Source organism: Papaver somniferum, unplaced genomic scaffold (assembly GCF_003573695.1).
Source record: "Papaver somniferum cultivar HN1 unplaced genomic scaffold, ASM357369v1 unplaced-scaffold_0, whole genome shotgun sequence".
Taxonomy (NCBI): Eukaryota; Viridiplantae; Streptophyta; class Magnoliopsida; order Ranunculales; family Papaveraceae; genus Papaver; species Papaver somniferum.
This window is the reverse complement of record NW_020618823.1, coordinates 549346-565912: the sequence shown is the minus strand read 5'-3', so window position 1 is coordinate 565912 and position 16567 is coordinate 549346. Positions and strand designations below refer to the sequence as shown.

Here is a 16567-nt window from a genome sequence, read left to right as displayed (position 1 = left end):
AGACAACCACCTCAAGGAACAAATACGATATCATAAAAGAAAGGAAAAGGAAGTGAGAAAAGAAGAAAAACAAAGAAGAATCACAAAGAAGTGATAAAAATAACACGAAGTCAAAGGAGCAACGACCAAAATTGACCATAAAATAATCAGTTGTTCTTGGGCACACCAAAGAAAGGTTTAAAATGCAAGTGTGCTGGATAAAGATTTTTCTTAATTTCTCATCTCACATTCAGGAAAAATGGTTGCAAACTTGTAATACAGGTTTAAAGATGTCTACAAGAGACTACCACAATGCCGCATATGATGCTGACCATACGACCCATAAGAGAAGCTCTAACTGATTTGGTCCTCGACAACGCAAAACTCACTAATATAATTTTTAGCTTAATTTGTGTCATCTTCCTCACTTGATTGCTAAGTTTTGAGACATCTCTCTCGCTTCACACATACTACTGACTGCATCAACAACAATCTTCGACAAACCCTAAAGTTTAATCCCCACAATTTCAGAATCCTAAATCCAATTGGTTGGTTTCACTACACAAGGAAAAAAAAGAAAAATTCCTCACATCAAATCCCATTCAAAATCCAAGTTCAGATCTCAATTTCTCAAGAGATTCAAAGAGACCCAAATCAGGTGCCTTCTTTTTCTTCTTCTACTTCTACATTATTCTCTTCTTTCTCATGTAGAAAAAAAAACACTAAAACCTAAAATAAGATGTGATTGTTAATTGATTGAAGGATAATTGTGCAAGATTGATTTTGGTAAGTGCCCAAATCCTAAACATTTCTTGGGTACTTAATAACATAGGGCAAGAGCTTATCTCCAAATCTAGAGAGACAAGAGTCTGAACTGTGCAACAAATATCACTTTGATCATCAAAATTTCAGCTCCTCTTTCTCTGTGTACGATGGATGAACATCAAAAAGGAATGCTATTAGAATGTGCATCAATATATCCAATTCCAAAAGGTGTGAAGATATCATATGGAACTGCTGGATTTAGAGCAGATGCATCAATTTTATCATCAACTGTATTTAAAGTTGGGATATTAGCAGCTCTAAGATCATTAAAAACCAAATCTGTTATTGGAATTATGATTACTGCTTCACATAATCAGATTTCAGATAATGGTGTTAAAATTGCTGATCCAAGTGGTGGTATGTTGACGCAAGAATGGGAACCTTTTGCTGATTTACTTGCTAATGCCCCCGATCCGCAAAATCTTGTCCAGTTGATCTGAGAGTTTGCGAAGAAAGAGAACATTTTATTTGGAGGAGATTATTCTGCAGAGGTTCTCTTGGGAAGAGACACGAGACCAAGTGGTGAATCTCTTCTTGAAGCTGCAAGACAAGGAATTAATTCTGTAGTTGGCGCCGTGGCTACCGATGTGGGAATTCTTACTACACCACAACTCCATTGGATGGTTCGGTATAGAAATATGGGCAAAAGTTCATTAGAAACTGATTATTTCAAACAACTCTCCAACTCTTTTAGGTGCCTAATGGATTATATCCCCGGGGAAATGACCGCGTCTGAGATGGATGAATTGATAGTAGATGGAGCTAATGGAGTAGGTGGAGAAAAACTTGAAGTGGTCAAGAATACTTTGAGCAATTTGGTAATTCAGGTCCGAAATTCGGGTAAGGAAGGAGAAGGTGTTCTAAACCATGGAGTTGGTGCTGATTTTGTGCAGAAGGAGAAGATTGTTCCATCTGGATTTGGTCAGGCTGATGTGGGAAAGAGGTCTGCAAGTTTAGATGGAGATGCTGATCGGTTTGTTTATTTCCGCGTGCTTCCTGGAAGTAACAACAAGATTGAACTTGTTGACGGAGATAAGATACTATCACTTTTTGCTTTATTCATGAAGCAGCAATTGACTGTTTTAAGCAAGGAAGATGATCGTCAGGTACACCTTGGCATTGTCCAGACAGCCTATGTAAACGGGGCGTCCACGGATTACCTTAAGAAGTTGGGTCTAGAAGTTGCACTTACCCCAACAGGTGTGAAATATTTGCATGAGAAGGCTTACGATTATGATATTGGAATATATTTTGAAGCAAATGGACATGGAACAATCTTGTTCTCTGCAAGTTTCTTATCTTGGTTGGAAACAAGAAATAAAGAGCTTGCTTGTACACCTGAAGGTTTAGAACAGCAACTTTCTGTTAAGAGGCTATTGGCAGTTAGTGAATTGATCAATCAGGCAGTTGGAGATGCTTTGAGTGGGGTGCTTCTGGTGGAGGTCATCTTACGGCATATGGGATGGTCAATCCAAAAGTGGAGTGAGCTTTATCAGGACCTACCCAGTAGGCAGCTTAAGGTTAAAGTCATGGACAGAACTGAGGTTACTACAGCAAATGCAGAAACTGAGGTAGTGAAACCTACAGGTCTTCAAGAAGCAATAAACTGTGAAGTTGCTAAGTACACTATGGGAAGGTCATTTGTACGGCCATCAGGTACTGAGGACGTCATACGTGTATATGCAGAGGCATCAACGCAAGAAGAAGCTGATAACTTGGCCAAATCTGTGGCCCAGCATGTCGATCGTTTTCTTGGATTTGGCAGCAGCTAATACGTAGGTGTATGAGGTATTTTCTGTACATTGACTAGTTTAACCATCCCAAGTTTGAGAGTTGTTTATCTTTGCTATTTGTAATTTGTTTTCGACAAAAAAAAAAAAAAGCTGTGCAAGATTTTTCTTCTGATTTATTGGACATTGGAGTAATATCCTAATTAGTAATTACCCTCCTGGCTGGAAGTTGAAAAGTGTTTCAAGTTTCTGCAGAGTTTTCTAGAGAATCTGTATTTGAGATTAGTAGTGGATGCATTGTGTTGCTGTCCAAGGCCGAAATTAGCGGCTAGGATAATTCAGCCCAAATCTTTTTTTCATTTCAGCCTACAAATTTACAAGCCATGCTGCAACTTCCCAGTTTTAATATTGCAAGTCCTGACTTTTGACTGATGGATAGTACAGTTTTGTTGAAAGCTATGGCTCAAGTTTATTTTGCATTGTTGTTGTGTTTAGTGTGAATACTTGATTTTTACTATTTCTTTTTTCAATTCTTTTCTATTTTAATTTCCATATTTATTTTTTGTTGGAACAAAAGAAAGATTTTATTGATAAAAACAGATTACATAGCATATACATATTTTGCATCTTCCAGCAGTAAAGGAATTACCACCGGAGGTAAACTGTCAAATCAAACCTGATTGAGTTTATCTACTCTAGCTAGTTTAGACAAAGCATCAGCTACTTTATTTCTCTCTTTTAGCTATTTCTCTCTCTTGTCATATAAGAACATTGCTATGAGATATTGTCTTTAAAACATAATCTAATATTTTAACTAAATTTAAAAGTCTCCATTTAATGGAGTAATCTTCATTGTTCACTGCATCAGCTACTACTTTGCGGTCTAGTTCAAACAGAACTCTTTCCAACTTCAACTCCTTTGCCCAGTTTACTGCTTTCCATTATCCCAGGCATTATGCTTGTTCTGCACTTTCCACAGACCTCAGCAAGGCTGCACAGGAACCGTCCCGTCCCATGGAACCGTACCGGAACCGCAGGAACCGTACCGGTACCGTCCCGGAACCGTGATCATACGGGACAGGTACAAGTACCAAAAACTGGTACCGTGCCTAGAGTAGGTACAAGTAACGGTTCTAGGCTATTCCCGTCCCGTCCCGTCTCGTAGTACCGAGGATCTGTATCCGTTGATTTTAGGATTAAATCCTGGCCGTTGATATTAGGGGTTATACCCTTTTCTTAGTCTCCATCGTATTCTCGGACATTCTCCTTGTTTCCTTCTCCTTCTTCCTTCTTCCCTCTCTCGTTTTTCAGTTTCCTCTCAGAGAAGAGAAGATGCCAAACTTTTAGTTTTGATTTCATTTCCATCATCATCATCTGTATAAGACTTCAGTATCCATTTACGTAAATGGATCTGCTCTAAAGAACTGTTTTTCTTTTGTATCAACAAAGAGGTGAAGAATCTGAAGATCGTTTAATCCTCTTTGTTCTTTGGTCTTTGTGTATATTTTTTTTGGGGTTTATGTACTCTGAAGAATAAGGTTCATGTTCTAATAGATTTCGTTTTGAATAATACTGCAGTTGGAAGTAGAGAACGGAGATTTGAGGTCATCTGTCAGTGATAATTCTTCAGTTGCTACTGAAAATCGAGGTAAGGTCATCTTTAATCTCTAGTTTTATGTTTTGGATTCACTTTTGGTTTTTATTTATTTTCGATTTTGATTTTGATTTTGTATGGAACTAAGAAATCATGATAAGCTTCAGTTATGTTTGGGTATGAATGAATTGAATTTTTTGTGAGAAACATATCTCAATTTCAGGCATTTCCATAAGTAAGTCCTTGTTATAATCTAAGGATGTGTAATTTCTTTTGAAATTGAAAGAATGATATACAACATGGTTATGTGAAATTGCTTTTGAAATCCAGATTAGCTTTCTGTAATTCCTTTGAATTTGTGGTGCTAACCAATAGTTTCTTTGAAGAAGACGGTGAGTTTCATTTCAAACCCTAGTTTCATTTACCTAATTTTACTTGTTTATCTCATCTCTCTTTTCTTCTCTAAGTGAGTTGTTGTGATTGTCACAGAATCCCGGCGCCAATTTCCTTCTAGTCGGAGTCTGATCGTGAATTTTCTACTCTATTAGGTATGTTAATATGTTATCTCGTTATTGTTCTTTACTGTAGTCTTGTTACTGTTTTTTCTTTTTCTGATTTTTTTAGTTTAATTTGTTCTAAATTGGTTGATTAATCAGTTAGGAAGAGAAATCTAGGTTACGAGTGAACCTAATTTATAGTGGATTGTTCGTAATTATGATATTTATTAAGTATTTGTGATGATTTTAGGTTTATTTACGGTCTATTGGTCATCTTTGGTTTGATCTCTTGTTGTGGAAAGATTATAGTTCTGACTCATTGTGTTACTCTTATCTGCACTAAGATGCAGGTGGCCCTGGCCCTGTTTTATTTAACACTTTAACTTTTGTTTTTCATTTCAGATGGATGCAAATACAACTCAAAGTGAAGCTTCAACTGAAATTAGTTCCTCTATTCACCCTACATCTGTACCTGCACCTTCTGCTGATACTCAGCAAGCTGCACAATCTGCTCCAACCGAAGCTAATTTAGAAGTTTAAAGATTTTTGTTAATGTATGAATTCAGGTCTTAAGACTCTTAAAAGTTAAAGTTTTTAAGCTTAGAACTTTCAAGTATTTTTGCTTTTTTTTTTACATAAGTAGATATGCTACGGGTAAAGAACCGGACCCGTCCCGTCCCGTCCCGAGTTAAACAGGTACAGGTCCCGTCCCGTCCCGTACTGCACAGGTACAGGTACAAGGTACAAAGTACAGGTACCGGCCATAGGGAGGTACAGGTACTGAGTTAGACAAAAATCCGTACCGTCCCGTCCCATGTGCAGCCCTAGACCTCAGATAGATAGTACTTGCTGCTCTCGGGGTACCTGCACAATTACGCAAAATTAGACCAATGCCACCTGTGTTATCCAAATTCTGGTATGAACCATCACAATTGAAGTAAGCATATTAAGGTGGAGGAATCCAATGAATGTTAGAACGATTCACTCTATGTAGTTCATTAGTTATAGGAGATATCTGTTTAGCATGTTCTTCAATATATAGTGAACTTCTTCTGGCAATCTTTTCTGGAGTAGATTGACTATTCTGAAAGAGCTTATCGCATCTCTCATTCCAAATGCACCAAGCCACTATGCATCTTATAATCAGTATTTGATCATTGATTAGTTTGCCATGAAAATCATCAAACCAATTACAGACCCAGTCACTGAGGTTGTTCAAGTTATTTGCAGTGGAGCCTAGAGTTGAGAACCAAACTGCCCTGGATAAACTGCAGTTAATAATGACGTGAGTTGATGTTTCCAAGTGTTGCTCACAGAAAGGACAAGATTTATCTTGGCCTGTTATAGAAGAACAAAGAACATCTCTTGTAGAAAGTAGTTCAGAGATGCATTTCCAGATGAATTGACGTATTCTTGGCAAGATAGGAAGCTTCCATAGAGTTTTGTGAATTTTCTGCATTCTTGGACCCACTGAGACATTAAGTTGTTTATCTGCAAACATTCTGCGATAGCAAGGCTTGACAGTGAACTTTCCGTTTTTCTCCAGTAAACAAATAAGCATGTCTTCTTGATTGATATGAATGGTAATATTCATAATTTCAACTACAATAGGCTGATCAAAAAGTTCCTCAAGTACTGTCATATCCCAAGACTGAATCTGCTGCAAATAATTGGTTTACATACTGAAAGAGATGGCTCGAAGTACATCCCTGTCTTTGCTGAGGAGGAGAAGGTAAATTTGGGATCCATCGATTTTTCCAGATAAGAATTTTCTTACCATCCCCTAGACTCCAACAACTGTGTTCTTTAATAAACTGCAACTCTAAACTGATGCTTCTCCAGGATTATGTGGTATTTGACTTCTTTTGTAAACTGAAAAGATCACCATCTTGATAATATTTGGCTTGAAGAGATTTTTCCATAATAGAATCTGAATCTGAGCAGGCCTTCCATGCAGATTTTGCAAGAAGAGCTCTATTAAAAGTGGTGAAAACTACAGGGAGACCCATTCTACAGATTTTCTACACCGTGAAACCCACGGACGGAAAAGTTCATGCGCGCACCCAATTTTCGTGAGAAAATTTCTCCCAAACCCACAATTTATAAAATTTGGTTTCTTCGTATATTTTCTTCTTCTTCTTCACGGGAATTTCTTCTTCAATTATTTTTCTTTTCTTCCTCCCAACTGTGACTTACGATCAATAATATTGATAGACAGTATAATCACATGAATATTGGAAACAATAGATGAATGAAATCGAAAGTTAGGGTTTGAGGTGATGTTCTGAGATGAATCGAGATCTTGTTGTTTGTTATTTCCGAAAGATGTATGAATGGGTGTTTTTTTTAATTAGGTATTATGATTGAGAAAATGAAGATTATACTGTCTATGCATAATGCATCATGCAGTCGAGAAAATGGATGCATAACCTGATATGCATCCAAAATACGGTTGCATAATGCATTATGCATCGAGAAAATTGTTGCATAATCTTTTATGCATCGAGAAAATGGATGCATAACCTGATATGCATCCTTAAATATGGCTGCATAACCAATCATGCATCAATTTTTTATGTACGCACTAAAATCAACCAAAACAATGGCTACATAACTCGTTATAGATGCATAACTTTGTTATGCAGTCGAGAAAATGGTTGCATAATTTGTTATGCGTCTGCATAATGTGTTATGCATCTTTTTTGGAGGCTGCATAATGAATATGTAGTCAGTTTTCAAAAATTTCCCTAAAACGATGATCACCTCCGATTTTTCGTGAAAAACAAAATTTGATATTGTTGTTTGTACTCGTTGTGTAGCTCTCTTAAAAAGATTTCCAACGATATAAAATTTGTTAAATTCCAAGGCGCGGTTTTTTAGATACGTTATATCGAAGTTGCGTTGCCAATTATACCTCTGAAAAATTAGGATGCATAACGAGTTATCCCTGAAAAATAATATGCATAACCCGTCATGCGGATGCATAAACCGTCATGCAGACATTTTTAATAATTTTGGATAATTATGGGTGTCACGGTATGTAAAATTAATTGTGGGCCTGACAATGAGAATACCTTTTTTTTTGGGTCTGCGCCTAATTTTCCCTTAAAAGTGTGCATATCTCTTAGACCAAGTCCACCATCTTCCTTTGGTTTTTGAACCCTTTGCCAAGTAATGACATGTTTGCCTTTATTAGTTTTTTTGTTATGCCAGAAAGCTTGCTGAGAAGAGTTCATTTTGTTGATAGTGTTATCTGGCAGTTTAAAGCTGGTCATATGATGAATGGGTGTTGCATTGGTGACATGCTTGATCATAAGAGTTCTTGTTGCTTCAAACATATTTCCAACATTCCATCTTGAGAGTCTGTGATCCATTTTGTCAACAAGGACTGAGAAAGGAATTTTCCTATTTCTGCCAATAAAGAAAGGGAGTCCCAAGTATTGCTCTTCTTTAATATTTAGCTGCCTGACTCTTAGAATACCACTCAAATCTTGACAGCTAGAAGGACTCATGTTTGAACTGAAGTAGACAGCATGACTTGCTGAAATTTATTAGTTTCCCTGAACAAGAGTTGAATTCCTCTATTACTTGTAATAACTTGTTAACTTGAGTAAGGTTTTCTTTGTAGAAAAGTAAGCAATCATCTGCAAAAAGTAGGTGGTTGATTTTTGGTGCAGACCTGGAGATCTTCATGCTTGTGAGCTGTTTTGTTGATTCACAATGAGCTAAATGTCTTGAGAAGGACTCCATAGCAAGAATGAACAAGTAAGGTGATAGGGGATCACCTTGGCGAATACCTCTAGTTGGATTAAAAGATTTAGTAGGTGAGTCATTAAACTGTATTTCAATCTGCGTGGTGCTGATACACTGAGAAACTAACTGACAGAATTTTTGACCAAAACCAAACTTGTCCAAAATATCCAACAAGAAGCTCCATTCCATCCTATCAAAGGATTTTGACATGTCCATTTTTAATGTTAAATGACCTCCTCTACCTTCTTTACGTTTCATAGCTTGCACAATTTCCTGAACAAGGCATATATTCTCAGATATTAACCTTCCTGACGCATAAGCTGCCTGGAAAGGAGAAATGATTCAAGAGATGTGCTTCTTCATTCTTAAAGCTAGAATCTTAGAGATTATCTTATAAACTATATTCCAGAGTGCAATTGGTCTATAATCTATGGTTTATGTGGAGTCTGAGTCTTTGGTATGAGACAAACTCTTGTATGGTTCAGCTGCTTAAGTAAGAAACCAGAATGGAAGAAAGACTTGATAATTTTGCAGACATCTTCCTTAATAGTGGACCATTGAGACTGGTAAAAACCTGGTGGAAATCCATCAGGACCAGGTGAAGTCCATGGATCCATAGACATGAGAGCTTGGTGTATTTCTTGATCTGAAGGAATTTCTTCAAGTTCAATGCTGTCCTCAGCAGTGATACAGTTTGGAATATGTTGCAGGAAATAGTAGCTACTTGTTGCAGAAGATGAAGACATGATTTTCTGGAAATGCGACTTGAGAAGATTCTCTAGAGACTCTCTAGTAGAACACCATGAGCTATCTGGAGCAAGAAGTGAGTCTATGCAAAATCTGGATCGTCTTCTGTTTGCTCTAATGTGAAAAAACTTTGTATTCTTGTCCGTATCATTGTAGAAGTGGTCCTTTGATTGATGTCTGTAAGAACTTGCTAGAACTTCATTTAATGCACTGATTTCCTTCTCAAGAATGATGACAGCATTAGTGTTACTACCATTAATATCTGAGGACTGGAGATGAGTCATATCTTCTTGTAACTGCAGAATTCTATTTTGAATATTCCCAAAAGTGGGCTTACTCCATTTTGAGAGAATATATCTAGTGTGAGACAGTTTATTAGCAAGAATAAATGCATTACAACCAGAAAAAGTACCAAGCATTTTCAATTTCTTTACTACAGTTTTCATGTTGTAACCAATGCTCAAAGAATTTTCAAGTTCTCCCAGCTATCCTATTAACTTTATAGAGATCTAACAAGATATGAGTGTGGTCTGAACCATTTTGGGGTAAATGGGTCAAGATAGAGTCAGGGAAAACTAATGACCATTCACTATTAACCATGGTTGTATCTAGTTTGGACTTAGTTTTACCTGTACCATGTTTATTGCTAGTCCAAGTAAATGGGTTACCACTAAAACCTAAGTCAGATAAATCTGATTCCCTAATTAAAGTGACAACTTCAGGAGAAGTACTTTGATTGGAGGTATTTCTTTCTTCAGGGGAAATGGTTATATTTAAATCACCTATCACTACCCAAGGAATTGAAACAGATTCACTTAAACTTTTAATATACTTTCATTGACCAGCTTGTTCATCTCTGTAGGGTGTTCCATAGACACAAGATAAAAACCATTGACCTTTACTAGCATCATTAGTCACAAGAACATGAATCATCTTATTAGATTTATTAACTATCTCTAAGACAAAACCATCTTTCTGTAATAGTATAAGGCCACCAACAACACCTATAGAAGGAACATATCTATTGTTTGGAATTGAAAGAAAAGTGAGCTTAAGAATCCTACTATCATTTATCTTGGTTTCAGATATAAAAATGATGTCAGGAGTATAGAAAGCATTTAGATGATGGAGATGATCTCTTGTATCTTTGCCTAAAAAGCCTTGACAGTTCCAACTTAAGATTTTCATGGTTGAACACTAAAAAAAAAAGTATTGTAAAACTTCAAGATTTCTAATTCAGGAGTTAAGACTAAAAACAGGTAGTTCTGTTTAGTTAAAAAACTAAAATAGAATAAAGAGTAGAGGTTAGAAAAGGTTACCAAAGCAGCAGAAGCCTCCTCCCTTCCATGAAAGTTCTCTCTTGCAATTTGTTCTCCTTCTTCAGCCAAGTCATGTTCCATATCATCTGCACCTTGGTTTGCAGTTTCAGTACTATGATTCATGTTAGTATTATGAGTAACCACAATTTTCTTTTCACTGCTTCTTGATCTCTTAGCTCTTCTAAGTTCCTCTTGGCTTTCATTTTGTTCCATGATACGCCTTTGACTAGATTCACAGATTTGCTTCAACATGAGATCAATACCATTAGATATTTCCACACCATATTGTGCTGCTAATTCATGAATATAAGCTATATACTCATCATTAGTATATCTCCTTATTTTCAAGTCTTTTGCCACATTTTCACACTCCTCATCATCATGATCTATTGTAAAACATTCTTGGCAAAGTTTGTGAGGTTGTTTTTCCCAATGGTAGCGTACCCAAGTGACACCACCAGCTGCAGTATTCCACCAGCCACCTCAAAAGAGAGGTTTCTTTAGATCAATCTTGACTCTGGCTGTAATCATACTCCCACCTCCTGGTCTACAGTTTTCTGGGTTAATCCAGATTTTTGGACCCAATTCTACAAGAGCTTCATCAATGACTTGAATTGAGTGATGTTCAAGAAGCAGGTTCTTAAATTGCACATTCCAATCTTGATGAGAGAATTGTTGATCTTTTAGAGCAATAGTCGCATCATATTTTTTCAGGTTGAGAAGACACTTATTAACATTCCAAGGGCTTTTCCTTAGGATAGCTTCAACTACCTCCATCGAGTTAAACTTAAAGATAAAAATATTTTTATCTAGAGCTCCGACTTCTTTTGTTTTATAATTTTTCCATAAAAGAGTGACCTCCTTTCTCACAACATCAGTTTCCACTAGCTCTTTGCAGAATATCCTGCCAATAAAAGTATTCTTCCATTCATCTATATCAACTGAGATTGCTCTGGAAGTACCAACTGGACGACGAATCTGTCTAACACTAAAGTCACGGATCTTAGCATGTTTTAGTTGAGAGATGATTTCAGAGACTTGATTGCTTGAAGATGATGCCATATGTTTAGGTTTTGAGAGAATCGAAGATGGTATAGCAAAACGTATCTTTGGAGGTTTCAGTGTTTGTTTCTTGTAGGAATGATAAAATATTTTGTAACTGTAATTAATTACACCGGAATAAAAGTGATTGGAGATATGAGGAAAGAAGATAAGTTGATAATTAAGAGAATTATTCTTACGAGAGAATAATGGCAGAATCAACTGAGTAGTAACCAAAATAAAACTGCATGGACACCAATTACGCTTCAATCTAGGGGGAAGTTTAATTTTTTGAAATTTGAAATATGCCCTTCAATGCGCTGGATCGTCATCCCTAAGTCTCGACTAGGTAACTCATAATTAACATAGCGATCATATACATGAACAAAATCATAATACTGGAACATACTATTAAACACTACCATATTGGTAGTTTGCAATACTGCTTCATAGGGTGTTGTTGAGACAACATGGGACTGCAACAAAACCGTTGACAGAAGAAGATAAGATTGGACAAAAGCCCAATACTGAGTGACTTTCATGGTAGGTTTAAGGCCATGCACAGAGATTTAACAGATCATTAGAAAACTAGCCATCAAGAATAAGAATTATTAAGAAAACCAAGGAAAAAGAATAGGATAGTCGATAGCTAATAAGAGATAAAAAAGAGTAAAAGTTAAAAAAAAGATGGTGAAAGAGATTGAGAAGATCATAATTAACATATCATAGTCATAGAAAACAAGATTGGAAATCAGAAATAAGATTTAATTAGGAAAAAACTATCAAAGAATCATAAAGAATCATAAAAAAATCATAAAATTTTTCTATTGAGTTAACTCAGTTATCTCCGATTTGCAGAGCTTCCACCTGGTGGTCTTTTTTCAATTTCCATATTTCTGCTGGCAATACAGCCAAATATCAGTTAAGACTACAAGTCGATCATTCGATTCATTCCTACTGACTACTGGGTCAGGATGTGTAATGTAAGCAAAGTCCTCTATATTGCGTGTGCACAATCACGAAAGATGTTATATACTTCAAAACTTTTACTATTTAACAGGCGAAATATTCTCTCGGCAGCAGCAGTAAGCCCCTGTTGTATAACACCGATTCCGACACCTAAAATCCTCTTCCACTGTTTTTTCAGGTCGAAAAATACAATTAAGTAACTACTCCCTCCAATTATGGGAAAGGGTTCCTATTAAATTTTCAATTTGGCTTATTTTTATGCTAAAATGAAAAAAAATAAAAAAATATCAACTCTTTTGTAGAAACGGAGAGCATATACTTGCAAATATGGCAGTTGTACGAGGGAAACAATAATTCCATTGTAAAAAAAATAAAAATATCGGTACCCACCGCCAACTTAATCAGTAATTCCATTGTAAAAAAAATAAAAATATCAACACCCACTACCAACTTTACCGATTTAGATTAATTTACTTGAAAACAAATCCCAGAAGTCTTAAAATATTCAAAGTCATGGTGGAAAAAATGAAACATAGAACTAAAGGATCGAAAGGAGAAGTCCTATCCCGGTCCAGTAAAATGGACCGGTACAACTACCTTTCAGATGGGATGCTTTGTTTTACCTATAAAAATTACCAATAAATTGATGCAATACAAAGAGATTTCTGGTTGAGGGAGGAATTGAATGCGAAAGGTTACTATCCGAAAGCATGCTCTTGTCTATGCAAACCATTACACAAAGGAGGGTTAGGATTTAGAAATGCCCATTACATGAATCTAGCTTTGATTAATTGCTAAGTTAGCATGGAGACTTTTAATTGAACCAAACTCTTTATGGGCATCTCAACTGAAACCAAAATATTTCTGGAAGAAATATGCATTTAACTAAAATATCACCGAATAGCTCCTGGGTTTGGAAATGCATTGGAAAAAGCATTAAACTCATTGAACAAAGCTTTATATATGGGAGGTAGGAGACGGAAATAACGTAAACATTTGCGAAGATAACCGGATACCAGAATTAGGTAGTTACCTCATACAGCACTATAACAATACCAGCTACCAGTTAACGCTTGTGGCAGATCTTTTAGATCCACACACTAAAAAGTGGAATGAGACTTTGATTATTTTGATGTTTCCCAATATCATAGCAGAAAGATTTTGCAACATTAGAATTTTCCTTTTAATATGAATGATAATCCTAAACGGCTAAACCAGATAGATTACGATGACTATTAACTAAATCTGGGGAATTTTAGTTAAGACTATGTATACAAAACTTCACGAAAACAGAGTTAATGACAATAACTTAGACATGAATAAATGTATCCCAAAGAATTAAGATTTTTACTTGGAAATGTGTGCAAGAAGTTGTTTCGACAAACTTCAAACTTTATAAAACAATGAAGGATGTATCTCCTAGATGCCCTTTTGGATGTGCAACAGATGAAACCATAAAGCACCTTTTTTTTCCATTGTCGTTACGTTTAATCTATTTGGGCATTAGCCCTAAACCTAGTCGAAGTCCAATTCGATAATTCTGTATTGTTTATAGATATTTGTAAAACTTGGATAGAAGCACGTAGTTGCATGATAGCCTTAGAAGTTATTATAACGAAAATGCGGTTCATATGGAAATAAATATTTAACAGAGTATTACCAGGAATACTCAAAACAACTTTCGAATTAGCAAATGAAATTCAGAGACATATGCAATTTTGGTAAAATCATAGTAAAAACAAAAAAAATAAAAATAGTAGGCAGGAAACTTTACAAAATCCTATCGAGGAATGTAAATTACCAAATAAATACCGACACAAAATAAATGTTTATGCAACTTGGATTCTCAGCTGGTTATGTTATAATCTCTAGAGATGATGCATGTGATTTCGAAGAAGGAAGAGCAGGACCTTGCACAATAACAACACCGAAAGAAGCAGAAGCAATATGATTGATGAAGGCATCCAAGTGGGCTAAGGAGCATAATCTCAACAATTTCATCATCAAAGGAGATTGCAGGTCTTAATGGAATTCAAACTTTCATAACTTGCAAATCAAGCGATAATGGAGGAAGTTAAAAAGGAAATTAGTTTTTGTTCTAACTTTCTAGGCTTTTTTCTTTATTTCCAGATTGTCAAACAAAGTGGAAGACATTTTAGGCCAAAATCAAAAAATTGTACACTTCACTTAGAGACAAACACTTAATTGTATGTTTCTTCAAGAAAAAAATACTGTATTGATTGGCAACCAACAAACTTATAAACTAAAAGAGTGAAATTAGAATATCAATTATTATTTAAAAGATTACGTTAGTTTTATCCTAGTAACCATGGAGCTACTTCATCGACCCATGAGATTACAACTCTGATAAAACATGGTGTAAAACATTAAATACTTCTACTTAGTATGATTGTCCTAAAGGCGATAAATCTCTCTCATTGGTGGATCAGTAACATTTTTACTGTAACATGTAACTAAGTTTACTCCAACATACCTGAAAAAGCGTGGGTCTAACAACCACACTCAATATTTCGATTAGCAATCTGTATGAACTAACTCCAATATACTTTTAAGAGAATCAACTAAACAGTCAGACTTAATCTTAATGAAAGTATATCAAAGAGTTATATCTCTGTTTCTTGATTCAATACTTTACTCAAGCAAATAGAAATCTGCGAGTATAATTGAACACAAGATAAATCACTTGAACGGTACCAGAGACCAATGTTCAAGTATCAATCAATTTCAATCAACAACCAAAGGTTGGATTTCCCAATTGATTGATTCAAACGCACAACCTGTGATATTTCAATTACATAACAAAATATAATGCGGAAAAGAAATAATATAGACACCAGAAGTTTTGTTAACGACGAAACTGCAAATGTAGAAAACCCCCGGAACCTAGTCTAGATTGAACACACACTATATTAAGCCGCTACAGACACTAGCCTACTACAACTAACTTCGGTCTGGACTGTAGTTGAACCCAATCAATCTCACACTGATCCAAGGTACAGTTGCGCTCCTACGTCTCTGATCCCAGTAGGATACTACGCACTTGATTCCCTTAGCTGATCTCACCCACAACTAAGAGTTGCTACGACCCAAAGTCGAAGACTTTAATAAAAAAATTTGTATCACACAGAAATTCTACGGTAATAGATAAATTTGTCTCCCACAGAAATACCTACGAGTTTTTGTTCCGTCTTTTGATAAATCAAGGTGAACACGAACAAATTGATAAACCGGACTTATATTCCCGAAGAACATCCTAGTATTATCAATCACCTCACAATAATCTTAATCTACTAGCGAAAGAAGATATTGTGGAATCACAAACGATGAGACGAAGAAATGTTTGTGACTTCTTTTATATCTTTCCTATCGGAGAAATCAATCTCAATCCAATCCTTACGATTGTACTTAGTACGATAGAAACAACAAGATCAAATCACACAACTACAAGAAAAATAGTATCGGTCTGGCTTCACAATCCCAATGAAGTCTTCAAGTCGTTAACCTACAGGGTCTCGGTAGAAACTTAAGGTTAAAGGAGAATCGACTCTAGCTAATATAACTAGTATCACACAGGAGGTGTGGGGATTAGGTTTCCCAGTTTCTAGAGTTCTCCCTTATATAGTCTTTCAAATCAGGGTTTGCAATCAATGTTATCTTAGTAACAAAGCATTCAATATTCATCGTTAGATGAAAACCTGATTAAATTCAAGCTAATATCTTTCAACCGTTAGATCGAAACTTAGCTTGTTACACACAAATGAAATGCACGTTTATCTAGGTTTGTGTAACAGTACCCAAACATGTACATCTAGTTGGGTCAACATTAGTTAACCAAATGGTTATCCATATGAACACTTTCATATCAACCATATTCTTCTTTACCACAACTAGTTCAAATGACTCAAATGAACTAGTTAGAGAGTTGTTCAATTGCTTAGATCTTTATAATAGACACAATTGAAACAAAAACGATTTGATTCACTCAAATCGATTCATGAACTTTATAGCCACGGTTTGCAAACTTGCATTCCTTAGTTTATATAAGTTTAAGTTCACGTATAATCGTTTTAAAAAAATAACCAACTTAAGTTC

At 35.8% G+C, this 16567-nt stretch overlaps 1 protein-coding gene, 1 long non-coding RNA gene and 1 pseudogene across 2 annotated transcripts; 2 read left to right on the top strand and 1 right to left on the bottom strand.

Annotated features, from left to right (window-relative positions):
* Positions 1–276: 276 nt before the first annotated feature.
* LOC113325898 lies at positions 277–2738 on the top strand (annotated as a pseudogene).
* A 1097-nt stretch (positions 2739–3835) lies between these two features.
* LOC113325899 lies at positions 3836–5225 on the top strand. Its single transcript, XR_003348157.1, has 5 exons — positions 3836–3985; positions 4113–4182; positions 4459–4520; positions 4618–4676; positions 5028–5225. It is a non-coding gene; the product is annotated as an uncharacterized LOC113325899 (long non-coding RNA).
* A 346-nt stretch (positions 5226–5571) lies between these two features.
* LOC113325851 lies at positions 5572–6267 on the bottom strand. The gene has a single exon (XM_026573719.1). It carries the CDS (start codon positions 6265–6267, stop codon positions 5572–5574), a length of 696 nt encoding a protein of 231 aa, XP_026429504.1.
* Positions 6268–16567: the final 10300 nt, after the last annotated feature.

Coding starts and splice junctions, on each gene's coding strand:
- LOC113325851 (XM_026573719.1), bottom strand. CDS start 6,267: ATGACAGTACTTGAGGAACTTTTTGATCAGCCTATTGTAGTTGAAATT.